The sequence below is a fragment of the Meles meles genome, chromosome 6 (genome assembly GCF_922984935.1).
Source record: "Meles meles chromosome 6, mMelMel3.1 paternal haplotype, whole genome shotgun sequence".
In the NCBI taxonomy this organism is placed as follows: domain Eukaryota; kingdom Metazoa; phylum Chordata; class Mammalia; order Carnivora; family Mustelidae; genus Meles; species Meles meles.
The window spans coordinates 36,051,476-36,078,891 of record NC_060071.1 but is presented as its reverse complement, the minus strand read 5'-3'; the positions used below and the strand labels follow the sequence as shown (position 1 = coordinate 36,078,891).

Below are 27,416 nucleotides of genomic sequence, written 5' to 3'. Positions count from 1 at the left end.
GCGTATCTCTAGACAGTCATCTCCTCCTGTTTTCCCAGCACCTCTGTACCCCACAGAGGACAGGAGGGCAGGTGGCCTGGGTCACCACACATAAGTGACCACCGGGGGTGCAAGGCTCTTGCCATTTTTGCTCTACTTGGAGGGTGGGTTGCACCCCTCACTCCACCCCACCCCCATCAGAAAAGAGAGGAACCGGGTGCTTCAGCTGTTGTTTATTGACACGGGCCTGGAGGCGGCTGCAGTAGTGGGGAAAATGGAGGGTGGAGTGTGCCTGCAGCGATAGCTGAGTGTAGGAACAGACGTGCACAACGAACAAGGGGGGAGTGGGGGAGACGGAGGGGACTGAGGGGGGGTAGAGAAGCAAGTAAGGGCCTGAGCCAGTCTCCTTAAACTGGATGCTGCTACTCTTGCTGGCGGTCTCTTGACCCCAAGCCAGGATTGGGAGTTCTCTGAGCATCTGTTTTCTACAGGAACCGAATGGAGTACGCAGAGGAGAAGCAGGAACTGTTGCCCTCCATGTTAAGCTCCAGGGCTTCCAGTCCTGCACCCTTCCTTCGTCCCTTGCTTGGGTGAGGTCACACGATGTGCAACCCCGCTCTGGGTCACCTCACCCGAACAGGGTCCTAAGAAACAGTCATGTTTTACAGGGGCATTCAGCTTCCCTGGCATCCCAGCCCACCAGCGCCATGTGACAGCCCCCAAGTGAGCACTACAAGCATTGCTGGCCTAATGGATGGGGTGGGGTAAGGGGATGGGACAGGGGCTGGAGGAGGGGCTCTGGGGCCCATCACGGCACAGGCACGACACGCATGGTGTTGGTGAAGCCGGAGCCGGGACGCCACCCAGTCAGCACAATGACCACATCGCCCTTCTTGAAGAAGCCTCGGGCCTTGCCTGAAAGAAGAGAAGAAAGGTTGGTGAGTGAAAGCCAAGCCAGGTAGGTATGCACCTAGCTGACTGCTCCAACGCAGGAGGTGCAAGCAGGACTGCGGACCATTACTTCCTTCCACCACAAGGTGGCGCGAGCCTCCCAGCCCAGGCAAAGCAGATGAGGGAGGCAGAGATACTTCCTTATCAATGGAATGGCAGAGTTGCCAGGGACCTTTGGACATCATTCATTTTACACTCTAGAGGGTGGAGTGCTTCCTCTCACATCCACTGACACCTCCTTTTATCAGGGGCAAAGGCCATGAGTACATAATCTGTGTATGACATCCCACCGTGTAGAAGCCATGGTTTTTGTTTTTGTTTTTTTAACCCTCAGTAATGAGCAAATGCCCAAGAACAGACACCCCTGACTACCCAGGATCCTTTTTGTTTAGGACCCCCCAGACTGGAAGAGAGAGAGGAGAGAAGTTGGCAGCTCAGCCCAGAACTTCAGAGAATGGGAAGGAGGATTCAGAGAAGACTCCCAGGGAAGACAGTGAGGATTCCCGTGCAGCCCAAGGTCTGCCTGTTCCCCTTTCTGGAGGATTCTAGGGATATCAATGCTCAAGCACCCTCCCCAAACCCCTCCAGGCTCTAGCCCTTGCTCCCAGTCACGCACCAACATTCATGGCCAAGTTCACCCGAAGGTCCACGTCCTCAGCCCAGGCATCCTGCACCGGGTCCTTACACACCACAGGGAAGATGCCACGGTACAGGTGGGCCTGGCGAGCAGTCTGGTGATTCCGGGTCACAGCAATGATGGGGGCACGGGGGCGGTATCTAGCCACCTGGTGAGCAGACCTGAAATGGGATGATGGACACAGAGAAGAGACCATTAAACGGTGTTCCAGAGCTACCCAGGATACCCCACAGGGCCTTCAGCACCAGCTCACCCTCTAATCCAACTCACTCTGCCAGCATGAGACCCTGGCCATTTTAGCATGTGCTTCCATGGCCAGGGCAGCCCGTCATCCTCTACCTTCCAAGGAACAGAATATGACCCTTCTTCCTATGCTATGCTACCCACCTGCCTTCCTCCCCTTTGTACAGCCCAGGGCCCCAGGATCATACCTACCCAGCATGGACAGTCTCACCCATTCACCCGACATGGCCTGTAGTTGGCAGAACCCCCTCCTCTGAACTTTTCCACGCTGGCAGATACAGCCCTGCCCAACCTCACCAGCACCCACTCCTCTTGCTGCCAGCAACAGCTACAAGCCAAGCAGCATGTGAATAGCACCTGACTCCTGACATCTGCGAGGAACAGGGTGGAGCCCACCAGTCCCCCTGGAAATGTACAGTGTAAGCCTTCTCTCCTGCTGTGCCCTCTCCCCCGCCCACACGGCCACCCTGGCCCTGAAGCAGTCCCAGCAACCAGGCTCGAGAGCCAAACCTGAGGATTTCTGAGCAAGGCTTCGAAATCTGGGTGTTACCCAGGAGGCAAGACCAGGAGATGGGAAGGTTAGTGCGAGGCTCTCTGCCTGTGGAGGCTCCTCTGGAGAGTAGGGGGCCCCTTGGAGCCCCAGTGCCAGATGCTTCCTTGCACACAGATACTACCCTTGTGGTTGTAGTTGTGTCCTGGGAGTTGGGGAGACTTGCTTGCAGGAGGCCCTGGGCCTCAGAAGGCAAGCTCTAAGGACACTCAACAGGTGTCAGGGAAACTTAAGCCATGGCAGAGCAGAGACTGCCCCTCTAAAGGCCTGACCCCATACAAGGCTTTCAGCAGGAAGCAACTGCTGAAGTCGGGACTTGTGAGAGTGAAATCCCAGAAGACTGGAGCTAAAAATAGCCGACCAGCAAAGGCTGGACCTTTCCACAAAGGTCAGCCCTGATGGCAGGAGCTGTTTATCCCGAGCCCTCTGCTGAGGGAATGTGCATAGACCTCATGCCCTAGTTCTACAGGCTGTCCACCTGCCCCTCCTTGGTGCACAGCAACCCTGGAGCATGGGGGTAGCCAGCCTGACCCCTTCCACCTTTCCCTTCCAGGAGTCCCTCATGGCCCTGGGGGCAGGGATGAGGAGCACACTCCCAGACGGGCGCAGTGAAGAGGCTAACTCCATGACCGACGAGGAAGAGATCCCAGGTCCAAAGCCAAGCACAGGCCTCAGCTTGGTGGCACGGCATCAGAGTGCCAGGGAGACAATGTGGTGACCTTTCCTGGTCCTGAACCCACTTGCCTTTGGGGCCCAAAGACAGACAGGGACAGATGCACCAACCAAACAGCACGAATTTTCCAAACAGAACTTTTAAAGAGCACATGGTAGCTGGAAGGAACAAAACTGGCCACCTTTTACTTTTTTAAAAGACTGGCTTGTAAGTGATCAAATAAGCATTGTAGTGGCTCTATCTGTATGTAGTTCTGTAACTAAGTCTCTGGTTTATCTTGAGGCTGTAAACTCGCTTTGGAGGCAAATGCTCCAACACCAGCGGGGAGTGCTGCCTGGAGTCCTTCGGGCCCAGGTGGCAGGCCAAGGGGTCTTACCTGGGCTCAGAGCCCTCCGAGCCCCATTCACTGCACTGCTCTCAGGACGCCCATGGAAGGTGCCCTGGAGCAGGGCATGCCCTGGGAGCTGCTGCCACCTCCTACCTGCCGGACTTGGTGAGGACGATTATGGCCCCACTGCAGCACTTGAAGGAGGCCTCCACGGCGCCCACGGCGGCGGCTTCTGTGGGGTCGCTGGTAATGGGCGCCAGGCGGCGGAGTTCCTCAAATAATTGCAAGTGGTAGATGGCGGCCTCTGCCTCACGGGCAATCTAGGGGAGCAATATCCGTCCAGAGGGACAAGAGGGGGACAGAGCTTTGTCAGAGCTGTGTCACACGGGAGAGGGAGGGGAAGAGTCGCACAGACAGCTGGTGAGGAACGTGGCCCTGCATGTGAGGCCAACAGGAGGCCAACCAGTGGAGGGGCTGAGCTGATCAAGATCAAGACTCACAGGAACGAGTCCCTCACCAGCGGCCTGTGCCATCCACGGCGCCTACCAAGCTGAGGACCCTTTTGGTCCTGCCCTGCCCTGACCTCCCTGGCTGGCTTCCTGCAGAGAAGAGGACTGGAGCCCAGGCCCCAGCGGCAGGGCCCTAGCTGTCTTCTAGATCAGCTGGAGCAAGAGGCTGGTTATCCTGCGGAGTTACCTGCCCTTGGGGCCCTACCTGCCAGACTCCGTCAGAACTATCAAAGCTGCTGCTAAACACTTATAAGAAGCCTCCACGCTGCCCATGGCCATGGCTTCCATGAGGTCTGTGGAGTGGCTCGAGCCTCGCACAAGTTCTTCAAACAGCTTGCGGTGGAACATGGCTGCCTCAGCCTCACGAGCTATCTGTAAGGTTTAGAGGGGGGAGGAGAGGCAAGAAGGGGGAAGGAGGAGGGAGAAAATGAGAGACAACACACGGAAAGACAGAATGGGGAATTAATCAGAGGAAGGTGAACTTAGGTTAATTGGCTAAATCTGTCCTTCATGCAGATGCAAAGAGGCAGCATGATGGAAGCCCAGGCTCAGGGATGGGTGGAGAATTACCAGCATCGACTGATTGCTGCTGCCCTCCCACAGAGGGAAAATCTGTTCTTCCCTTTGGGAAGAGGTTTTTGATTGGGCACAGAGGCACAGGGAGACAACATGGCAGCAAGCTCTAGCACTCGGCACAGAAACATGCCCAGGCTGGGCCCACGCCACTCCCTGGCAGGACCTGACCATGCTGCCTCATGACACAGCTCACAGGAAGGAACAGGCCCTCCCTCCTCACATGGCTGTCTGGTTACCGCAGGGCTGGGCGCCTGGCTTCCAGGCACCGGGCTGCTGCGAGCCCTTCCAGTGGCCGGCCGTGGGAACGCGCTGAGCAGCGCCGGAAAGCTGGGGTCAGACGAAGCCAAAGCCACGCAGCTTCACCGTGGTCCAAGCACAAAGGTGGGGAAAACGGAAGATTGGTGAGGGGCACGCGGCACAGCCATGTGAAGGGACAGATGCCTGTGGAGGCACACAGGTGAGTGCAACAGGACACTGGATTAAAATTTAAGGATTATCACAGTCATGAGAAAGCCGTTCAGTTATTCACAGACCACCCGCTCAGAGCATCGAGGATCGGAAAGACAATGTAAGCTTCAGAGGACTGTAACGCAATCATCAGCATCTTAGAGAATGAGGGGTGTGGGGATAATCAGTAAGAACATCTCATTAACTTGACAGTAGAAGCAGGTACGTGGCAGGATTTACTAGGTTAAAGGTTTTCTTCCTCTAAGAAGGGACGGCATGCAGTCCAAAGGACAGGAGACGTGAACAGGAAACAGAACCATACCTGAAATTACTAGCCCTTAGTTATGGGTGGTTAATGGCCTCAGACACAAGAGAAAGCAATGGATGGTTAAGAGAAGCTGTCGGCCAGTGTTAACTGGGGGTGTGGAAAGGAGAGGCCTGCACCGCCTAGCCCAGAGCCCATTACTTATCTTCTGAGCAGGGCCATCCAAGCCCTTGGTTCTAAGGTGTCTGTTCAGAGGAAAGACTGGGATATGGAAAAACAACAGGAGCTCAGAGGCCAGAGCGTGATTCTTATTCTCTGAGCCCAGTACAGGCCCCTGCTGGAGACCCGACCTCATCTCCAGCTGGACAAAGCCCTCTGTTACTGAGAACACTGGCTCTGAAGCCAGCAGATCTGGGTTCAAACTGAGGCTGTATCATCACATAATCCTCCTCTATAAGCTGGGGTGAAACCTCTCACGCAGGGAATACGAAGATTACATCAATCTACAACCTAGTAACCGGACACACAGAGTGAAGGAGGAAAGGAAGAGATCTTTTTGGGGGGAAGGGGGTGTTTACATCTGGGGGATTACAGGAGAGGGGCATCACACAAAGGGCACGGGGATCCTTTGCTGATGGGGAAAGGAATAGGAAGGTCAAAGAAAAACCACTTCAGGATCTGAGGCGAGTTTGCTGAGCTCACACACGCTATGAGCACTCACACTGGACCGTTGTAAGGAAGTGAATTTCAGCGCTGTCTCCCAGGCCTCAGGAGCCCTGGTAACTGAACCCTAGGTTAACACTTCACTGCATCTACACAGGACCAGACAGGGCTGGGGAGCTGAGAAGGAGCCAGGCAGTGGGACGTGGCCAAGCTGAAGCACCTTGAGCGCTAGCTGCCTGCGGGGGAAAGAAGGGCCGCCTCCAGGACCCTTCTGGATGCTCTCACACCAGGACCAGCAGGCTCAGTCTCTTTCCACTTGTATCGACTTGTGGACTTGCTGTCAGTCACCAAACCCCACCTTCCAGTCCGAGGCGAGTGCAGCAGCTCAGCAAAGCGGGCCCCGCTGCTGGCGCCATGCATGCAAGGCCAGCTCTGTCACCTGCACGCCAGCTCAGTGCACCCAACCACCTCCGCTGTAGGCCCGGGGCCCGGGACAGGTGGGCTGGGAGGAGCCCAGGACCTTTCCCAGAACAGGACAGAGGCACCTGGGTCCTCCGGGCTGTCCAGAGAAAGGGCCAGATTCACAGCCTTGACGCCGGAAGTGAATTGTGATAGGACAGATGGAGGAGAAGGACACCTCCAAAACAGGAGGGAACAGGAGAGGGCATGTGGGCAGGGAAGGCAGAAGAAAAAAATCCAAGATACCCCTCTCCCCCAGCACACACCTCCTCACTCCTATTGTGACTCGGAGGATCACAAAAGGTTGTGGGCACAGAAGCCTAAGGGTGTCGCTCTGTTCAGGAGCTCACCTCTGCCCCGGCCCGGCCCAGCCTGGCCCAGAGAACTCACCAGGTGCTGCATGCGCACCGCCTCGAGCGGGTAGTCCCCTTTGGCCGTCTCTCCAGACAGCATGATGCAGTCGGCTCCATCCAAGACCGCATTGGCCACATCACTTCCCTCAGCCCGGGTGGGACGGGGCTTCTTGATCATGCTCTCCAGCATCTGGGAGGACACAGAGCACAGTGAGATGCGGCCGGGGCAGCCTTCAGAGAGGAAGGACTACACACTGACTCCCTGGTGTGCGTGTGTTTGAGAGGTGGGGGGCAGGATCCTGGGAAGAGACCAGGCAGCACCGCCCCACGCCCCCCGCAAGCGTGTGAGCATGAAGAGAGGTACATGCCTGCGTCGCACAGATGACGGGCTTCCCGGCTCGGTTGCACCGGCCGATCATCATCTTCTGAGCAAGGAAGACCTTCTCTGCAGGAATCTCAATGCCTAGATCACCACGAGCCACCATGATGCCATCGCTGGCTTCCAGGATCTCATCAAACCTGCCAGAGGGCGTTGGAAGGGAGAGAGGCTCTATGGAACAAGGCCACAAGTACAGTGAGGCTCAGGAGGTTCTCCTACATTCTCCGACTCAGCAGCCGTCACCGGGAAAGCCGTCATGACCTCACCCTGGGTGTGCAGAGGTGACAGAGTGTCCCAGCTACCTCTGTCTCCCAAGGCAGCCTAACAGTTCCGCTTGCTGACCGTCTTTAGCACTAGTATGGGAACACCACCGAAGGGGCCGGGGAGAGGACAAGGTTTCTTCCAAAGCCCCATGGGTTTGTTTCCTTTCCACCTGCATCTCCTGAGGCCCCTCTAAGGGTATCTCTCTACCATCGGCACTCCAGCCAGCACTTCCCAGGCAGAAAGAAGAACACGAGGCCAGCTGAATACTCCTGACACAAAGGTTCGTGGCCTTCCAGCCAAGGACACTTAAGGGCTGCTCCCTCCCACCTGCTGAAGGCAAGAGGATCTGTGGCTTTGCCTGGCCTGCAGCCAAGGTCAGCTAGCATAAGCACGGTTTATCAGGACGGCAGAAAAAGGACTCTGTGTTGCCTGGTACAAAGGACATCTACACAGAGCTAAGAGCGGCAAGGTCAAGCACTGGGTAGGGCCACTCCTCTCACCCTCCCCAAGTACACAGCTAATCCACACAAGCAGATCTAGGGTTTTAGCTGTGCTGACTTATATTCCTAGTAGGAATCCCAAGAGGAACAGATCTCACCAACCAGGCCGTACTCATTGGCTCTACCTGGGGATACTGGGGAGGTGGTGATGTGGAGCTGGGCCCAGGCACACCGGAGGAGGCACGCGCTTTCCTCCAGGAAGCAGATGACGTGCCAGAGCCAGCCCAGGCATCAGGCCAGCTGCTTTCTACGTGAAGACAGATCTCCCAGGTGAGGGGCCAAAAAAGAGCCCTCATCTTCCTACCATTGGGAAAAATGGTGGCAGAGGTGGAGGATGGGGGGGAAGGTCCCTTTATTCCAGCAAAGCAGCGCTTCTGATCAGAAGGACAGCATGACGGCCTCTAACCCTGTGAGCACGGACCCCGTCCCCCTCCAACACTGGTCCCCGAGTCTATGGAACAATGTCAACCACCACTAGGGAGCACTGGCATGCCAATCACCTGGGAAGATATATACCGTTTTTTCCCCTTAATCCCAATGCCTTGGGCCCCCCCTGGCTGGCTAAGCCAGAAGAATGTGCAACTCTTGATCTCAGGGTTGCGGGTTCGAGCCCCACATCGGGTGTAGAGATTATTTAAACAAACTTTAGAACAAAAATAAAACCAAGTAAATAAATAAATACGAATACCAACAGCCATCTGCTCCCCTTCTTCAGGTGTTTGGACTGAGTAGGTATGGCCTCAGCTAGAGAGTCTGTATTCGGATGGGCAGGTCGCCAGGTCTGGGACCTGGATATTCATGGTATACCGTCTGCTTTTTGCAAAGCGAGGGTGGGGCTGAGGGAGGCAGGGGACAGAGAGGGGCACTCACCTCCGAACTCCCTCGTGATTCTCAATTTTGCTGATTATCTTGATGTTCTTCCCTTTCTCTCCCAGGACCTTCCTGACTTCATGGACGTCAGATGCCTTGCGGATGAAAGATGCGAACACCATATCTACATCCTGCTCTACCCCAAATTTCAGATCCTGGATGTCCTTTTCCGACACAGCAGGCAGGTCCACAGCTGCCCCAGGGAGGTTCACACCCTTCTTGCTCCCCAAGGAGCCGCCGTTCTCCACCTCTGTCACCAGGAAGTCAGCACCTGCGTGAAATTGGGGATGGGGGGGGAGGGTATGTTCAGAATTGAGATCCCAACTCACTACCTGTATAATCTTGGCCAAGTGGACTAACCCGTCTGTGCGTTTCCCCACCTGTCAAATTGGGATAGTAACTGCTCAGGACGTTGTTTTAATTTAAATGAGTTACCACGTAAAATGTATAGTACCTGACTTAAATATTAGCTGTCATTCCCAGGTAATTCCTGCACCTATCACACTAAGGGGTGGGGGGAGGAAAGCAGAAACAGTGAAGATGGGTAAAAATTTCAGATGCTCCCCGAGCGGGCAATAAAGTTGGACTGAAGTGTGTTTTAAAGCACAAGGAATTATAAAAGGAATTACTGAGAACAAACAGACCGCACCTTGCTGTCGGCCAAACTTCCCACCGTCCTTGGGTCAGGGGAAGTCTAAAGACGGTTCCAGAGCATGAGGTGCCGCCTCCTGTACCTACCTTTTTGCTTCACCTGCAGAGAGATAAGCCCGTCGTCCACGTAGATCTTGCTGCCCACTTCCACCACCTTGCAGATGTTCTTGTAGTCCAGCCAGAGAATGTTCTCGTCGCACTTTTCCATGTAAGCATTGTCCAGGGTGATCTTGAGCGTGGCCCCTTTCTTCAGCTCCACCTCCGCAGTGCCGCTCTACAGACCAGAGAGTAAGCTGCGAGCCCAAAGAAAAGCTCTTCCCCCCAGGGAACCATGCTCGCATCCGCCAGAAGTGACAAGAAAGCTTCTGGCTCTGGGAATCACTGATCGTATTCTCAGTCTTACCTCAAGGATGTCACCCAAGGAAAACCTACAATGTTTTAGTCCCACTATGTAAACGATGGGGGGGGGGGCTTGGAAACAGGTTTTTAGAGTAAAAAGTGCATCTCTCTATCACGTGTTAAGCCAAATACGCCAAATCAGCCTTTTTGACAGTGACGAACAGGACTCTCCCGTCTAGATCTGAACTCCGAGCAGCGCCTGAGCTGGGCAGACTGCAGAGGCTGGCTCTCTGGAGCCCACGCCCTCCTGCGGCCTCCCTCTCTCTGCTCCCCATGATACTCACGCCCTTGATGAGCCCCGTTCGGATCTCGGGTCCCTTGGTGTCCAGGGCCACGGCAACCGGCCGGTAGAGAATGGGGTCGGAAGCAAAGCTTTCCGTGGCTGCGCGCACGTTCTTGATGGTCTCTGCGTGGTACTAGGGGGAAAGAAGGAAGCTGAAACGGGTGCTCCCACACGAGGACCCAGTGCTAGAGCTGAGGCGGATCACTCGGGAAAGGCCCGTGATGTTCTAGACCACCTTCCGCGTCTTGCGTCAGGCTCAGCCATTCCCCCTCTACCTGCTTGTGTTGGGTCTCCTAGGCTTCCACGCCCTTCTTCCACAACACTCACTCAAGAGCCAATCTTAGAAACTTCAGAATGCTGCCATCAAAACCCACTACAGGGATGGCATCAACACGGCTCAACATGAAAGAAGCTTGTCCTCCTTATGTTCCCTGGGGCCCATTACACTCCCTCGGCAAATACAGTGGACTACTGGAGTAGAGACCTTACCCCTGGGTGTGGGTCACACTGGTCTGGCAATCAGGGTCAGACTCTGGTAGATTTGGCAATTCTGAGCTTTTCCTCTATTGATCCCAACGACAATTCAAACTCCAGAGTTATTTACTTAAGCTCACAATGGCCCAAGCTAAACAAGTCATTGCTAAGGTCCCGCAGACCTGGTTTTCACAGTCGCATTCTGGAGTGGCCCAGGGAGACTCCAAACCAACAGCCCTGACCTCCATCTTTTTCCTAAGTCGTTGCTCTTTTCTCAGTTGCCACTATGATCTGACTAAACAAGGGACTCAAAGCCAAGACGTCGAGAGTTCTTCGGGGAACCAACAGGACGCTGCTGATCAGAGGCACGGAGGTCAGCACCCTGTGAGCCTTGTCCTTCAGCCCGTCCGGGAGACCAGCACCTGCGAGGCAGCTGGAGGGGAGCTGGAACCAGAGTCCAAGCTCCAAGGATGGTGCTGCGTGAAGCTTGGGTCTGAGAATCTTCCTTCTAATTATAGTCTCTAATGAAGACTGCTGGCTTGTTTTCTGGAGGCAGAGGTCCGTACTCTGAGTTACAAATATTTCTGTTGCTGGCTCACAATAAGAACAGCATAGAATAAAACATAGAGATAATTTTTTTTCTTCAAGGAATGGGTGTTTCGTGTTGTCAAATGCCCTTTCCTCAGAGCTGATGGAAGTCCTTGAACAGATGTGAGCCCTTAGTGTCACCATCATCTCCTACTGGCCACTCAGTTGCATCCCAGTGCGGACTTCGTGTTCTTTTTTTTTTTTTTTAAGATTTTATTTATTTATTTGACAGAGAGAGATCACAAGTAGGCAGAGAGGCAGGCAGAGAGAGAGAGAGAAGCAGGCTCCCTGCTGAGCAGAGAGCCCGATGCGGGGCTCGATCCCAGGACCCTGGGATCATGACCTGAGCCGAAGGCAGAGGCTTTAAGCCACTGAGCCACCCAGGCGCCCCGGACTTCGTGTTCTTGAATAAAATTTATGTGGGCATAGAGCAGGAAAGTTGTTTCAGTAGACGGCTGGATGTGGGTCAGTAGACAGCTGCTGAATTTTACCTTTGCTGTTTGCTTCTCTCTAAGGGAGACAGGGCCTGCATGCTAACCTGCCTGGCTGGGCTACTGTCTTTCTCATCTCACTCTCAGGGTGTGTTGGCTTCAAAGAACATACTTGAAAGACTTCTATACGTGCGGCTCTGAAGCAGCATGACAAAGGATGTAACCGCTCCTTCAAGGGGAGACAGAAGCCATGGATCCAAGTCCTCAAGGCCAGGTGGTCTGAGCAGAGTGAGAGCCTACAGTCACCTTTCAATTTCTTTAGGCTGTTCATCTATTTATACTTTCGGCTTCTTGGACATTACCTTTTCTTGGAAGACAGTCAACTTCATCTCAACTTCTAGAAATTAAAGTAGAAGTCTTTTTATGACTTTTAAATACTCTTTGGATGTATGGGAAATACTCCCTTTTCCGTCTCTTTATTTTGCGTCTCCTCATTCTTGACCAGGCTTTCCTGGAAGTTTCTGTTTTACAGGGGTTTTCTGGTTTGTCAAACTTATTTTCTATTTCATCAAGTTATGTTTTCCCTTCATCCCTTTTAGATTATTTGGTTCCTAGCGTCTGAGTTAAGTATTTATTTCATTTAGTTTCACTAAGACTTTTGCTTTCTGCTAAGTACATTTAAGTCTTTAAGTTTTCTTTTTTCCTTTTTCTCTTTTTGGGGCATGGGGCGGGACAGAGGGGAAGGGACAGAGAGAATCCTAAGCAGATTCCACACTCAGCAGGACCCTGAGATTATGACCAGAGCCACAATCAAGAGCCAGATGCTTAACCGACTGAGTCGCCTGGATACCCATGCCCGCCCCTGTAAGTCTTCTTGATTACTGTTAGACTTAAAATTTCCATTAAAAAAAATTAAAAAAAAAAAAAAAAATGCCTGAGAGTATGAGTGAGTCTCTGTAATTTTCATTTTATGGAACTTGAGGGGTTTTGATGGCCTAATAAACTGTATAATCATCAGCATGTGTTTTTGTTCTTGGAGGCCATAAAGTCATCTACTGTACACATATCGATGAGAATATTAGGTCTTACACCACTCAAATCCTCTATCCTGGCATCTCTGGGTACACTTCTGGAAGGTGTACTGATGCTACAGTCCCCCACTGGCGTGGTTCCGCTGGATGCGACCAAGCGGTAAGGAAGTCCACCAATCAATACCGTCCTTGTGGAAAGTTCTAAATCTAGGTTGTCTCAAAGTCAGTATCTCTGGGACCACATGTTCAGGAAGAACACGTTGTGTGCATCTGAACTGGCAGATAGGGCTAGGGATACCACGGCGGGCAAAGCCAGCAGGAGAGATCAGATGCAGACAGTAGATGTCCCTCTGACAGAGCGGGGAGAGAAAACAACTTCAATGCTGTTCAGAAGGTATTTAAAAATTGTCAAGAGCTGGGAAAGCCTGGTGTAGCCACTAGTCCAAGGATCGTATGAAGAGCCCCAACATGCGGTCAAACTGTTCAGCTATATGATGCAGTATGAGAACAATTTCAGATGAGTTTCCAAAGCCCTGATCCCAGAGACAACTGCATCCTGGTCAAAAACCTCACACCAACAACAGGGACCTGGGCGTGTGTGTTTTTCAAATCCCAATTCGATTCTGGGACTAAGAACTGAAACAGAGATTATTATCTCCAAATGCCTCCTGTAGTCTAAAAACACCCGATCAATACACTCTATGTTAATAAAAAATATATAGAATAAATATGTATTTATAATAAATAATATATATTTATATAAATAAAAATATATAAAATAAATAAAACAAATATATAAAATAAATAAAGACTAAAAAGGGAAAATAGACAAACAAACACCCAAATCCCTGGGCCGGCGCCCCTCCGGCAAGTGCAGCAGACACCCTATTATGGCCTTGCCATTTCGGAGCTGTGGCGGTGTTAATTTACTGGATTGGATGAAAAACGCCATCAAGCCTAGTTAAAGGTCAACAGCTTAAAATCTATTTCTGCTGCTTCTGCTGCACACAGGAGATCCTGGCACGGTACAGCAGCAGGGATCAATGGTGAACCAATCCCCACTGGTATCTTTAGCTCTTTGAGCTACGCTAACACTTGCAAAAATTCCTGGTGACTCCTACCAAGGACCCTAACTTTGGAAAATTACAGAATGTCAGCACGGACATATCTTAAGGTGCCTGAAGCACTGGCTGAGCACAGCTCCTCTAAACTTGGTCAGGCCCTCATGACATTTGGAGGCCGGACACCTGCCAGGCCATAGGCTGTTTATGAAACACCAGGTTAGGGAACCCACGAGTCTCACATTTCCAGAAGGAGAAATTCACTTCTTGGACTGTACTTCCTAAGGCTTTATTTTTAGTCTAAACTGAACACCAGTTTCCAAATGCCACAGGGCAACCCCTCACCACTTGTCTTTACAGGGTAGCATTTTCTTTATTCCGAACAGGAAGTATCAGAAGTCAAGAGAGGGGAAAGTCATGCTCATCCATTCTTCTGTACCAATGCCAGTATGAAATCCCATGACTTATGATGCAGCCCGATGGGTTTTAAAAGGAACCGTCCCTCAGGGAACCTCAATATGAGTTTGGAAACAGGAGCGGGGACAGAGCATGTCCCAGGAATTGTCACCTGGTCCCTGGGCAAGTCCTCCTTGACTTGAGTCAGCTCCTACACAGCTTCAGCACAGACACACTCTTCCCGGGCTGCCGGGGAAGCATGCTGGGAACCCCTGGGAAGCGACAGGCCAGCCACACAGCACTGAGCAAACAGGGTATTCTGTGCGGGAGTGTCGGTGTGGAGACTCACCACTTAACTCGCAGTGGTAGAAACCCCTCTCTTGGACCTGCTCAGTTATCTTGGGTCTAAACTAGGCCAGAATCTGTCTGCAGGGTGACCTTTTGGTTCACCTCTGCAACAGGAACTGTTACAGAGACCCAGGGGCAGGTGGTGCAAGCACTGTGGCCATGGTACCTAATAGCTTACACGGGGTTCTCCAGAAGACCCTTCCACTCTAAGTTTATTTTCCCAGCAATCTCTACCCTCAACGTGGGCCTGAACCCCCACCCAAGATCGAGATTTGCATGCTCCTCTGCCTGAGCCAGCCAGCGTCGCAACCCTGGTACTTTTGTCACCACAGGTGTGTGGGAAAACCATGGCCAATTACCAAAGGCCATATAAGGAGACTTGGCCAGGTAGGATGGCAGATGGGGGAAGGACAGCAGGGACAGACCAGTGAGGACAATCTCTGCGCTAGCTCCAAACCCCAGACGCTTTCTCGCCTGATCCGGTGTGGCTAAATGAACAGAGCACTGGCACCCCAATTTCCTGCATGCTGCCCCAGGGGTCAAACCGTCCAGCTGAGGCTCACCTCATGGGTTCCATGAGAGAAGTTCAGACGAGCCACATTCATTCCAGACTTAATCATCTCCTTCAGCATCTCCACCGATCGGGAAGCTGGGCCTAGTGAAAAAAAATTTTAAAGCCAAAGTGTTCATTATTCAAAGGAGAAATAACACTTTTAAGTTTGAAGAGCCCTTCATAGTCTTTTCCCCTAATTTTTCCTCCTACAAATCGCTCAAGGTTCTTTCAAAAGCATATAAAGGTTGTTACTGTGTTTTGTCCACTTTCTTGATTTAAGGGGACACTTCTCCTATTTCCAATCAAATCCTACAGGCTCCCACCTAACAAGGAAAGCCTAAATGAGACTCTGCCAACCCTCTCTAATCTCCCCAAAGCCCAGCCAGTTTTCCAACCACAGAATCTTGGTCGCACAGAGCTTGTTGAAAAGATCTTCCCTAGATTTCTGAGATGCTCCTAGAAGATGTGCTAAGGAAGACACCATCTAAATTCTGCCTTTAGCAGCAAACACAGAGCATGCAAATTCCTTCCCGCAACTTCCTAGGACCTAGGACCCTAGGCCCCATAAGACCCTGTGCAGCATCTCGCTCGGCATCCAGGTTTACCACATGCGTCTCTTGGGAAAGAAAAAATCATGGCCCTATGAAGCCCTTGTTTTGGGGGGGACACGACTGCTCACCGATGGTACAGATGATGCCAGTGTTCCGGGCCGTGATGGGTGGCGAGTCGATGTCCAGACGGCACATGTGTTCCAAGAACGTGTCGGCCATGGCCGCGTGCAGCTGCTGGGTCTGGATGAAGGCAGTGCCGACGTCACTGTGAGGCTTCGACATGGCTGCTGAGGTCCTGGGTCCAGGGGTGCTGAAGAGGGAGAGTGATTAGTCTGAGAAGCCAGGTGGTTAATACATCTGTTGGCGCAGGAGGCTGTTTCCTGCTTACACATTAACCTAATAAGCACACTTGTGCACAAGCCACAGGGAGCCCTGCCACGCTCCGGCCGTGTGGGCGCTCCTCTAGTCAGGCTGAGGTTTCACGTGACCACGAGCAAGCAGAGCGGACCTCAAAGAACAATTTAAAACCTCATACCCAGTGCAGTACTTCCCAAGTATCCACCGTAAGCAGACCTCCCTTACCATGGGCTACTATCTACCGACAGTTTTGACAGTAATCCTACAAGTAACATTTCACAGCCACTATCTCCAAATCACAGGCACTGCCTCCAAAGAAAGTTGTAACCACTCTTCCAGTGAAATAACCAGTAATACAGAAAGAGACTCCTCCTTTAGCACCTTGGCAAATACAGATTTTTGTATGATAAGCTATCCCAAAACTATGAATGTCTGCTACAGGGTGGGGCATTCACACTGGTTTTTAACAATCCCCACCCCAAACTCGGAAGTGACCTTCCTTTTTGCAAAGACAACCACGATCCAGGCAGTCCTTGGAGCTCTGGGAGCCGAGATTTTCACTAACCCGAAACACTACCTATATTCATGCCTCAACTCGGTCTCGTAGGGGAGCAGGTCCCAGGTCACTGACAGACAGTAAAAAACCAGTCCTTGGACAGGAAGCAAAGATGATCCAAAACCCTGTGTGCAGAATCTTTTGCCCCAGGAGTCTGTACCTAAAAACGACAATTACCTTTGGTCTGCAGGACTTCAGGATCTGCAAAGCAATTTGCATAAAACCAGAGATAACCCCAATGGCAATGGTCTGGTTCTGAAAACATTACTGCTACTTTCACAGGATAGTTATAGCATGAGGAAATTAGGACGGCTTGCCAAATCCTCTTCCCAAGTGATTTTCTATTTTCTGATATACCATCCCAATTCCCCTTCTGCCCAGCACACTGCAAAGACTATCTGTTTCAGGTAATTAACCAGGCCAGGTCACAATCCTGACAGCTGGTCCCGACCTTTGCTTTCTTTATTACTGACTGACAACTAAACTCACTCAGCCAGTTAGTTAGCTGATTACAAAGACCTAAAGAAGCTTCCAGGCAGTGTCTGAAGAACCATCAGGTAAGGATGTGAGTGTGAAACCTGACACTCCTTATCACAAGGCAGTCCCTTCCTCGAGCTCTCTTCCGACCAAGGGCTACTCCTAACACCCTTGAGCCTGAAGGCTTCATGCAGCCCAGGCTCCGGAACAAGCCCCTCCTCAGCCCTGCCCCAGCTCTTCCTAAACCTCAGGGCTCTAAATCAAGGCATCCCATATTTATCACTCTTACTCTTTCTCTTCCTGTCCTTGACTTTGTGGCCTCTCAGGGTAGCTCAGATACAGCAAGCATCTCAACCCGTCTCTGCTACCTTCAAGAATTCTGATTAAAAGCCCAAGAAGCTCTGTGACCAGCTGTGAGCAAACCTTCTGTCAGCTACTGAAAACAGATGACTACAAGTCCTGAGCTACAAAAGCTAAAACTTTAAAAACAGGAACATAAGATCCTGGCCAACTAGTCCACGTGCCAAATGCACTGTTCCTTTCAGTGTGCATTTCCTGACTCCCTAATACACACCGGGCAAAAATCGAGAACGTCTGAAGGTCCTCTCCTCCATGACCTATTCCGTTTCATATCTTTTAGCACCTAGTCCTTGGAAGTATTCCAGGGTCTGCTGAATGACCTTTCAGAGCATCTCAATGCCTCATGGTCAAAATCAAAGTGATACCGCCCTTCTCCCCTTCCCCACATCTGAAGCACTCATGAACTCCTAGAGGGACTGCCTCAGCGGCCAGGGTTCCTTTACCCGCACTCACTGCAGTCAGGGTTCCTTTACCCGCACTCACTGAAGTCAGGGCTCAGTCAGGGCTCAGTCAGGGCTCGGTGCCCTGGGAGCACAGGGTAGGGCTTAGGTGCCTCTGGCTGTTAAGGGAACAAGAGATGGCACCAGGGGGCACGCCCAGCCAACTGGAACACAAAGGCCTACTGTGGCCTCCAAGTGGAGTCATCATCCAGTCTGAGGACTGTTATCATGAACCAAGTAAGATCTGAATGAGTGGGCTGGAGTAACTAAACCCCAATTTTCTTAAAAATCACCAGCTGGGGGCGCCTGGGTGGCTCAGTGGTTTAGGCCTCTGCCTTCGGCTCAGGTCATGATCTCAGGGTCCTGGGATCGAGCCCCGCGTCGGGCTCTCGGTTCAGTGAGGAGCCTGTTTCTCCCTCTCTCTCTGCCTGCCTCTCTGACTACTTGTGACTTCTCTCTCTCTGTCAAATAAATAAAAAAAAAAAAAAAAAAAAAAAAAAAGTCACCAGCTGCCCAAAAACAAAAAACAAAACAAAATCGTCCACTGCCTCTAGACCCGAGACATGAGGGTTTCCTTGCAGAGACCTGGCTGGGGCCACAGGTTACTGGGTCATACCTTGTGTTATCAGGGCTTGGGCTTCCGGTGACATAATGCTCTTTTTTGGGCTCAGGGTGCCTCCTTGGCCCCACTTGCAAAGACCGCTCGGAGCTGAGTAAGGTTTGCTCTGTAGAGCTGTACAAGGATCAAGGTAGAAGCTGAGTGTAACTGAAGTTCTTTGGGGCAATGGAAAAATTACCTTAATAACCAGTTAACTGGGTGGTAGCTGCACCTAGAGATTCAGCTAGGTTCGAGAAAAACACAGACACTCCCAAGGAAATACCAAGAACCTGGTCACGGGTATTTGCAGTTAAGTTCTTACTGACTTCTCTACGATGCTTATCTCCCCCCAAATACCCAGATTATCTTCCCTCTAAATTCTCTTTAAGTCTGTGGTTTACTAACATTTCACTATTCTATTTAAGAACCTGGTCACGGGATGCTGGGGTGGCTCAGTCAGTTAAGCGCCTGCCTTAGGATCAGGTCATCATCCCAGGGTTCTGAAGACCTGCATTGGGCTCCTTGCTCAGTGGGGAGCCTGCTTCCCCCTTCCCCCTCTGCCTGCTGTTGCCCCTGCTTGTGCGCTCTGACAAATAAAATCTTAAAAAAAAAAAAAAAAAGAGAGAGAAGGGATACTAAATTAAAGATACATAAAAGACTAGAAGTATATCTATGCAAATAGTAATAGCTTGTCATCCGGAAGGTAGGATTACAGCAAAATTTTTTCTTCCCTTTACTAATAAATTTACTGACATGAAATACTTTCGTATTAAGAAAAGTCACAGGGCACCTGGGTGGCTCAGTGGGTTAAAGCCTCTGCCTTCGGCTCGGTCATGATTCCAGGGTCCCAGAATCAAGTCCCACATCGGGCTCCATGCTCGGCAGGGAGCCTGCTTCCCCCACTCTCTGCCTACTTGTGATCTCTGTCTGTCAAATAAATAAATAAATAATCTTAAAAAAAAACAAAAAACAAATGTACCTCTTCTGAAAATGAAGTATTTGCAAGTTTCCTGGTAAAAGTGTTGGAATTAAAACAAAAGTGAAGCCTCCAGTTTCATTAATCAACCATTACTGTACGCACTTCAGGAATACTCTGTTTAAATGTGGCAGAGGTGAGATAACACATCTCAGGCCCTAGATCACAAATGCATTGCCAGACCGTTCCACTGGCTTAAGAAGGCCAACCTCGATCCATTCAGAACCTCAAAGAGAAAAAAAAAGTTAATATAGTCCGCAAGACAATTCTATGCCAAAAAGCCTGTTAGTTACACACCCAAATCCAGCAAACTTGTTTTCCTGTTTAGTCTGTCCTCAAGCTTCACAGCAAAATCTTTATGACAAGGATGTTCTGGTACAGAAGGGCAGACTCCAAGGACAGGAGATGCCATTAGCAGATACAATTATACTGCACACAAACAATAACCGTATTTTACCACCTCCAGTGAAATCCGAGGTTTTGCAAGCTCTGAGTTTTTGCCCACCCAGCCCATGAAATGCAAAAAATAGCAAATGAAAAAATTATTTGGCATCTGAGTGGATTTCCACACCAGCAATTAAAGAAGAAAAGAAAAGAAAAAGAAAAAAAAAAGCTTGCTTGTCCTGACTCCTACGAGATCTCAACAGGCCCTGAAAGACCTCTACCAAACCGGAGAACTCAGGTCTCGTCCCCAGGGACTGACTGGTCTCCTGACTCAGGCTGCACCCTGGAGCCTCCCTTGCTGAAACGGTCAGCACTCTGCTGCCTGTCTCCCGGGTGTTCCAGAAGCCTCTTCCTCCTGAACACCAGGTGCCCATCCTGCCAACCACCTAACTGGTTCTTCCTCAAACATTGTGGGACTCTCCCCTGGCCCCAGGGCAGCAGCCCAAGCCGTGGTTTCTCAGGGCGGGCCTCTGGGAAGAGCTCCCCGCCCTCATGCCGGCCATGTGGACAGCAGCCTGCCAGGACATGCAGCCCAGCCTGTGTCCGTCTCACTACTGCATCCTCCTCCCCGGGAGGCACAGACATGCACAGCCAACCTCCAGCCAGCAGTGGAGGCCCGGCGTATCCACTGATGCTGGCAAATGCTGGGCCCAGGTACTGGAACCTTATTCTTGAGCCTGAGCCCCTGCAGTAGAATCTTCCTCAGAGCCATTTCCCCTCTGTGAGAAATGAGACGCCGTGAGAGGCCTTAGTGTAGACCTAGAGAAGGGGGTAGGCACAGTCATGCCTCAGCTCCATGTGTACCTGGTCCCACCTTTCTGTTCTTTAAAACTAGAGCGTCCTCCGTGCCAGACACAATTCTTTGGCCACACTCCAGAAACCAAAGTGGAAGGGATCATATAAAAAAAAAAATACAACATGCTGCTTCTCAGAGCCAGTACTGTTGGCAAGTTGTGCCGGGAAAGATTCACGCTTCACTCCACCGATTCTTTCACAAAGGCCCAAATCATTCTGCCCTAGTAAACCAGCCTGGCCCAGAGCCTGTATGTGCGTTAAGGCAATTTTTAAACCAGACTGCTCTGATGCCGACCTCACCATACACAGCTACCTCATCATGATGGCACCCGATGCCCCCAACTGTGTTCCTTGCTGTCGTCAATATGCTATCTACACCTCCAAGTCTCCAAACCAGCACGAGGAAAGGCCTTTCAATCCCCTAATCTTTAGAACAAGCGAAGTATTCGGGCCAGCCTGCTCTCTAGAGTTCCGAGATGGGATAGCAACAGAATTCCCAAGACAGGCCCTAATCTATGACAAGATCAACATGGGTGCTGGGTCACCGACAGAACCTAGTGAGGTCTGCACCAAACAGCTGTCTGTCCTGATCTACAGTTAGAGTAATGCTACCACGCATTTGCATACGGAGCAGGGTATAGAGGAGAATCAATTTTTAGCTGTGGTCCCTTCTACCCTCAGCAGGCTTGAAAACAGACAGCAAAGTCTAGCTTACCTGGTTACATAGAACAAATGAGCCCACTCACAGGTTCTGGTAAAATTCCCTTCCTTTACTTATTCAGGGCTAAACCTAAGGGACTTCAACTTTGTCAGTAGGAACCTCAGGTCCTATTTCAAACTAGAGTGTGACTAGGACACAGAAATGGATACAAAATGGTCCCACCCCCACAAAGGACCACTCAGCTCCAGGGCAAGAAGTCCCAAGTCAGAGAACCTTCAAATGTCCTTCCTTGACTACAGATGCTCAGAGCAGAGAACTGGTTTCAGTCTGAAGGAAGAAGTCTGGATGAAGCTCTTATTGTCCTGTGTTATGATGCCTCCTTACAAGGCTTAACATAATGAGGCAGTGTTTTCAGGCAGGATGTTCATACTCTGGAAACAGCAGGAACCAGGGAGTCTGTAGCTTAGGGTCCTTCAAAGGCAGGTACAACGAGGATCAGTGACAGCCTCCGCAAGGTGAGGCAGTCTCACCCAGCATTTACAGGAGGAGCTGCCCTGCATCCCAACTAGAGGGAGAGGAAGGGGGGGATGAGGGAGGAAGGGCCAAGTCAGCTCTCCAAGAACAATGACCTAGTTTGTCTGACTGGCCTCCCTACAGTGACCTTCACAGGTCTGCTTCTATCTTACTTTGAACTAGAGGGGAAAAAAAAAAAGAAAAAGAAATATTAACACCTGTATTTCTACCACCCAGAGGTGACCACTAGTATTCAGCCCGCATTCCTTCAGACTTAAAAAAGCAAACAAACAAACATAAAAAAGCAAACAAACAAAGACCACTGCAATCTTATAGTTTATTTTCCCTCCATCCCCAGGCCCCTCGAACCCTTCCCACAGCCCATCCCAAACTTTGACATCCAACCACTGTCAGGAATTTTGTATCCTTCTAATCTAAGTTATCTATATCTATACTGACCCCTAGAATATTGTTTTTCTAAAATGCCCTAAGTAAAAATAAAATAAAATAAAATGCCCTAAGTAGAATACTGTACAAATAAACCTCTTGCTTTCTTCAGCATACTTGAGACCCCCCCGCTGGGTACATAGTCCTAGTTAACTTGTGTGCACTGCTATCCTGGCCCACTGCATGACCACATCATTTATCTATGTGTTGCCTTACTGGTTGGCCATCCGCCCCCCATTAAATTAATTTTTCCCCTATGAATCAACACAGTAACAACTCTCATAGTACATGGCTCCTTGTGCAAGTGTGAGCTTCTATATATATCCAGTAATGGAATTCCTGAGTCACACACATATGTTTATTTTCTATTTTACTAAATACCGCCAAATTGCTCTCTAAAGTGGTTCTGTCCAATTACAATCCAACCAGGACCAGTTCTGGCCTTCTCATACCTCTGCCAACATTCAATATTGTCAGAGCTTTAAAATGTTCACCCTCCTGATAAATGGTATTTAGTCATCTGCTTTCTAGTGTAGTAATAAAAGAGGGATACCAGATTATCAAGTCTCTACTTCCCTACCTCTAACTACATCAAAACTCCCAGGGCTACTGCAAACTGTCCACGGTTTTGTCTACTACCATGACTGGGTAATCCTTTTGCACTCACTGCTGCAAACACGGAAGACACCAGTTGTCTAAAGTTCAGTAAATACTAGCTGTAGGTTGATTTCAAAGGCTTGGAAGGAACAGGCTCCTTTCCAGAGAACTTTCCAGACTGGATCAGCTAAGCTGGCACTATCATAGCTGGTCTTGGTATCTCCCCCTACCAGGGCCCCTGCCTAACTTTCCAAACATAGCTTGCTGGCGTCAGGAAAGAGAGGCTTAGAGCTCCCCAGGAGCTTTGCCTATGGAGAGAAGTCGGGGAGTTGTGTCTCAGAGGGAACTCAGAGGCCGCCGGAGGAACTGCAGCCCAGCTCACCCTCCTACGTGCAGACAGGCACAAACCACTGCAGGGGCGGGGCACCACACCACTTGGTGGCCCCAGCCAACCTCCCCTCTGGAGCTCTCCTGGCAGAAGGCTGAAAGGCCCACCAGATGTTGCACACCACCATCCCCTCCACACCCCGGCTCACCTCCCCTGAAACAGCTCCTTTAACAAAAGCCCCAAACAATCACACTATTCATTTACCGAGTCTAAGGCTGGCTCTTGGTGAAAAATCCAAGCCCCCAGAAAGTGTGCTAATATTAAGAACAGTCTTCCTTGAGCTCTATTTCTAGCTGTCCCAGAATTGAGGTTTAAAGTGATGACTCACGGTCCTAGAGGACTTTTTAAAAACTTTTTTCTTTTTTAAAGTAATCTCCATGGGGCTCAAACTCACGACCCCAATCAAGAGTTGCATGCTTCACCGACTGAGCCAGCCAGGCGCCCCTCCTCTAAGACCTTTTACCAAGGAAATCATTTCTGTATCTCTCAACATCCTCACATGGGCGACTCACCCTCACCGTGCGCCAGCTAACTGAGATTTGACTGTGGACGTTTGGAACGATTCAGAAATAAAATGTCAAATGAATCATTTTCCCCCTACCTTGAGCTCAGTCTTAGCTCTTGGCCAAAATAACACATCCTGACATGCCTTCATACAAGCTGAAGCAAAGTAAATTAGAATCGGGGTAGTGTGAGTTGATAATGCAAGAGCTACGTTTTTTGTACTTTCTAGCTCGAGAGGCATTTCCTCATTTCTTCTACTGCCTCGACATTAAGAAACCCGCAGCTTTAAGAAATAAAATGGCTTTTCCTGTGAACCACCCCCTCCCCTTGAAACATTCAAGGCACAGAAGCAACTCCTACGAGGTGCTAGCTGTTTGGAGTCCCAGCTACCAAATCTGCCTAGTCACTGGCAAATTATTAGAGCCCCGATAATGCTTTTTGTTAAACTATGAATTTAACACTAAAATTATTTACTCCTAATGCAGTGCTTAAAATGGGAGCAGCTGTACCAAGGCAGTTAGAGACTCAAGTCCAATAACTCAGAAAGGAGTTTAAAGACTTTTTTTTTCAGTCATTGTTATTCATGACCATGACAGCCCCCCACCCCAACACAAGCCTCAGGAATGCAGGTGTGTGGACTACATGGCCTGGGGACGGGGTTCTGCCACACTGCGTCTAAGCTCAAGACAGTAGAGAAAGCTGGGGCACCTCGACAAACGTTTTCACTTAACTGAAACCATTTTTAACTTGGGGAAAATGCATGCTTCACTATTTGACTCACTGAATGGAGAGAAGGGACTTTTTAGACCTGTGAAGACCACAGTGCAGTTTCCCACTCACCCAATGAAGAGAATTCTCTCAAAAGCAGATAAGTTGAAAGGCTGAGTCATCTTCCTCCCAGAGGCACCCCCCCTGCCCCCACCTGGTGATGGGTTACCTACCCTTCCCCTCAGGATAGCCCCACTGCATTTCCCAACAGCATCTTTAGGCAACAGGAGAGTAAATTATTTGCTAACAATGCCACAGAGCAGGAGTCCTGACCTAGGGTATCCTCCGTAGCCCAGGGAGTGGCCACACCCTCGGTCCTGCCAACAGGACGCTACTGTCCCTGCCTCCAACCAACCTCACACTTACCACCTGGCTAAGCAAATCCTTTTACTCCACCTGGAGCAGGTGGGGACAGCGTTTACAAATCTGAGTTTGGGAGCTTCAAGTTTGTTTCTACTCTCACAGCCCAACACCCAACTGCTGGAATTCTGCCCCTCTTTGTCTACAGGCCCTGATACTCAGGAGACCAAAGTGCCACTGTAGCAAGTGGAGAGCTGCAAGGTAACATCAGATGCTCTGTAAACACTGTACCAGGATCCCTTAAGGGATTGGTTTCCAGGAGATATCTGGTATTTAGAAACCTGACTAAATAGTTAATCCCAAAATTAACTCTTGAGTGTGTCTGGGGATGGCATGGAGAACATAAGCCCTCATGCTCCATTACAGTTCAAGTAATTGTGCTCCGTGACCAAAGAACACATCTGGAGCCATTTCTTCTGGATATCTCACTAGAGATTCTGCAGTGCGGAGAGTTTTCAACATATATACTTGTATCTAAGTGTATAGTAACCAATCCTTTTAACAATCGGGAAGAAAATGTTACTCTCAGTTCACACATGGGAAACGGAGGTCCTGGGGAGGCATTTCCTCCACCATTACTGTATGTTATTAAGTCAAACCCGATTTTAAAAGCCTGTTCACTTCCCAATGCTTCTGACCATCATGCCTTGACCTTAGCTATCAGACTCACATGTGCAGGAGAGGATCAATGTCTGGGTTTGAAGAACACGGATAAAAAGGCAAGGAATGGGGGCACCTGGGTGGCTCAGTGGGTTAAAGCCTCTGCCTTCGGCTCAGGTCATGATCCCAGGGTCCTGGGATCGAGCCCCACATCGGGCTCTCTGCTCCGCGGGAAGCCTGCTTTCTCCTCTCTCTCTGCCTGCTTGTGATCTCTGTCTGTCAAATAAATAAATAAAATCTTAAAAAAAAAAAAAAAAAAAACAGCCAAGGAATGCCTTTCCATGACAGGACTTTTAAACAACCTTCACATTGGAAGGTACTCTTCTGCTTCAAACCCAGTGTGTGATGCCACCTTGTGTGGCCTTTCTCCACCACCTCCCTTCCCTCACCCAACAGGAAGCGGTCCCTTCCTCGGAGCACTTACCACTTGTCTAAGTTTTACGTTAGTTCTCTAATTACATTGTTGAGTGTTGCAGGCTGTGACCTTTCTAGCCAAGCCCCCTCCCCAAGACAGCTTAGCACTGAGATTTTATGGAGTGAACGCAGTGCGTGGCGCCAAGTTCTGGACATAATTCTGCCTATAACCTGCTCCCACCCACCCGAGACCTCTGTGGTCTGCGATCCCGGAGCCTATGTTCAGCGAGGTGAAGCTGCACTGGTCCTCCGGAGGGCGGGGCGGGGCGGGTCCCCGGCCGGGACAGGCAGGCCCGCCTCGCCGGGAGGGAGCCCCGCGATCCCTTTGGGGCCAGCGCAGCTAATCCGGGGAGGTCTCAAGCACGAATGCGCCACAGGGACAACCCCCCTTTCCTCCGTGCAGCGGGAAGGCCGAGGGTTACGTAATCTTCCAGCTGCGCCCGGGGCCGCCACTACATCCCTCGGCTGCACCGGAGCCGGCCCTGCCCATCCGCACACCACTGCGATTCGGGCGATGAGCGCGGAATGCGGGCCCGGGGCTCCAGGACCCACACGCTGCAGAGACTCTGGAGGCGGGGGGGTGCAGGCGGACGTGACCAGGCCAGAGGGGAGGGGCGACGACCCGGGCGGAACGAATCAGAGAGCTGAGGAGAGGGATGCGGAGGAGCGGACGTGACCAGAATGGAGGGAGGAGGGGCAGAAGCAGAGCATGAATGGGGGAAGGGGTAGGCATGAGGGGGACAAGGACGCGGGAAGAGCACACGACGCTGAATGGAGGCGGCATGGGGGAAGGGAGGTGGGGACCGGATTTCGAGGAGAGTTTACAAGGAAAGCATCAGAATGAAGGGGACATGGCCAGGGTGAAGACGGGAGGGGGAATGGTATAGTATGAAGGGGCCACGTAAGGAGGCGAACAGAGGAGTGGGGGGTGGAAGGAGGAAAGGAAGGAACACGATGAGGAGGGAATACTGAAAGGAAGGCGATGATGGAAGCAGATCAAGGAGTCGGGGATGGGACGGGAATGGGGGTAGTAAGCCCTGCGGCAGGAGAGGGCCGGCTTTGGAAGAAACAGGAGCTGGAGGTCTGGGGACTCTGAAGAGCAGGCCCTAGGCGCGAGCTGCCTTTCTCCTCTCTCCCGACCTGAACCCGGTGCAAGATGCCCGGGAGCCTGCGCCGCACCGGGTGTGGGTGTCCTGAGTGCGCAGGCGGCCGGGATTCCGCACTGGCTGGGCGCACGGAGCCCAGGTGGGGACGGATGGCCCGGCCTCTGCCCCGCTCACCTCCGGCGCGGTCCCGCTCGAGCTGCACTGCCGCCGTACAGCGATGTAGAAGCTCGCGACGCCCCTCCGCTGTGCGAGAATCAGCCGCCGAGCCCCAAGGTTATCCCGGCTGCGGCCGCCGCAATCCCTCCGCCGCCCCGCCCCGCACCCAATCCTGGCTCCGGGCTCGCCGGGCCCCGCCCCTCCGTGTCCTCGCTGGGCGCAGTCACCTTCAGGAGGAAGTGCCGCGGGGCGCAACTCGCGTTCAGCTTGCCCTTTTGGGGAGGACTATATTCCGTGGCGGAAGGACACATTACATAAAAATCGCAGCTCGACGCTCTGCGCGGACCAATGGGGAAGTGGCTAGGCGGCAAGCCCCGCCCCGGGAGTCCCGGAGACCTCCCTCCCAGTCCCGCAGGCGCCGGGGCCA

The 27,416-nt window shown here is 51.4% G+C and overlaps 1 protein-coding gene across 2 annotated transcripts; it reads right to left on the bottom strand.

The window, feature by feature from the left end:
- Positions 1-197: 197 nt before the first annotated feature.
- On the bottom strand, positions 198-27,165 carry PKM (pyruvate kinase M1/2). Of its 2 annotated transcripts, none has more exons than XM_046010005.1 (11): positions 27,008-27,165; positions 15,541-15,722; positions 14,872-14,963; positions 9,981-10,112; positions 9,385-9,571; positions 8,647-8,917; positions 7,002-7,152; positions 6,671-6,823; positions 4,076-4,242; positions 1,547-1,728; positions 198-894 (listed from the first exon to the last, which is right to left on the bottom strand). In XM_046010005.1, exons 2-11 carry the CDS (start codon positions 15,692-15,694, stop codon positions 788-790), a joined length of 1,596 nt encoding a protein of 531 aa, XP_045865961.1. In that variant the 5' UTR covers positions 15,695-15,722; positions 27,008-27,165; the 3' UTR covers positions 198-787. The 2 variants fall into 2 exon arrangements, with proteins under 2 accessions (XP_045865961.1, XP_045865960.1); XM_046010004.1 differs by lacking the exon at positions 4,076-4,242 and adding an exon at positions 3,515-3,681.
- Positions 27,166-27,416: the final 251 nt, after the last annotated feature.

Bases quoted from the DNA above. Each gene is read 5' to 3' on its own strand.
- PKM (XM_046010005.1), bottom strand. From the start codon at position 15,694: ATGTCGAAGCCTCACAGTGACGTCGGCACTGCCTTCATCCAGACCCAG. The intron at 6,824-7,001 runs GCATGTACCTCT...GTGTCCTCCCAG, and splicing joins CCGTCATCTGTGCGACGCAG to ATGCTGGAGAGCATGATCAA. The intron at 4,243-6,670 runs GTGAGTTCTCTG...TAAACCTTACAG, and splicing joins CGGTGCGCATGCAGCACCTG to ATAGCTCGTGAGGCTGAGGC.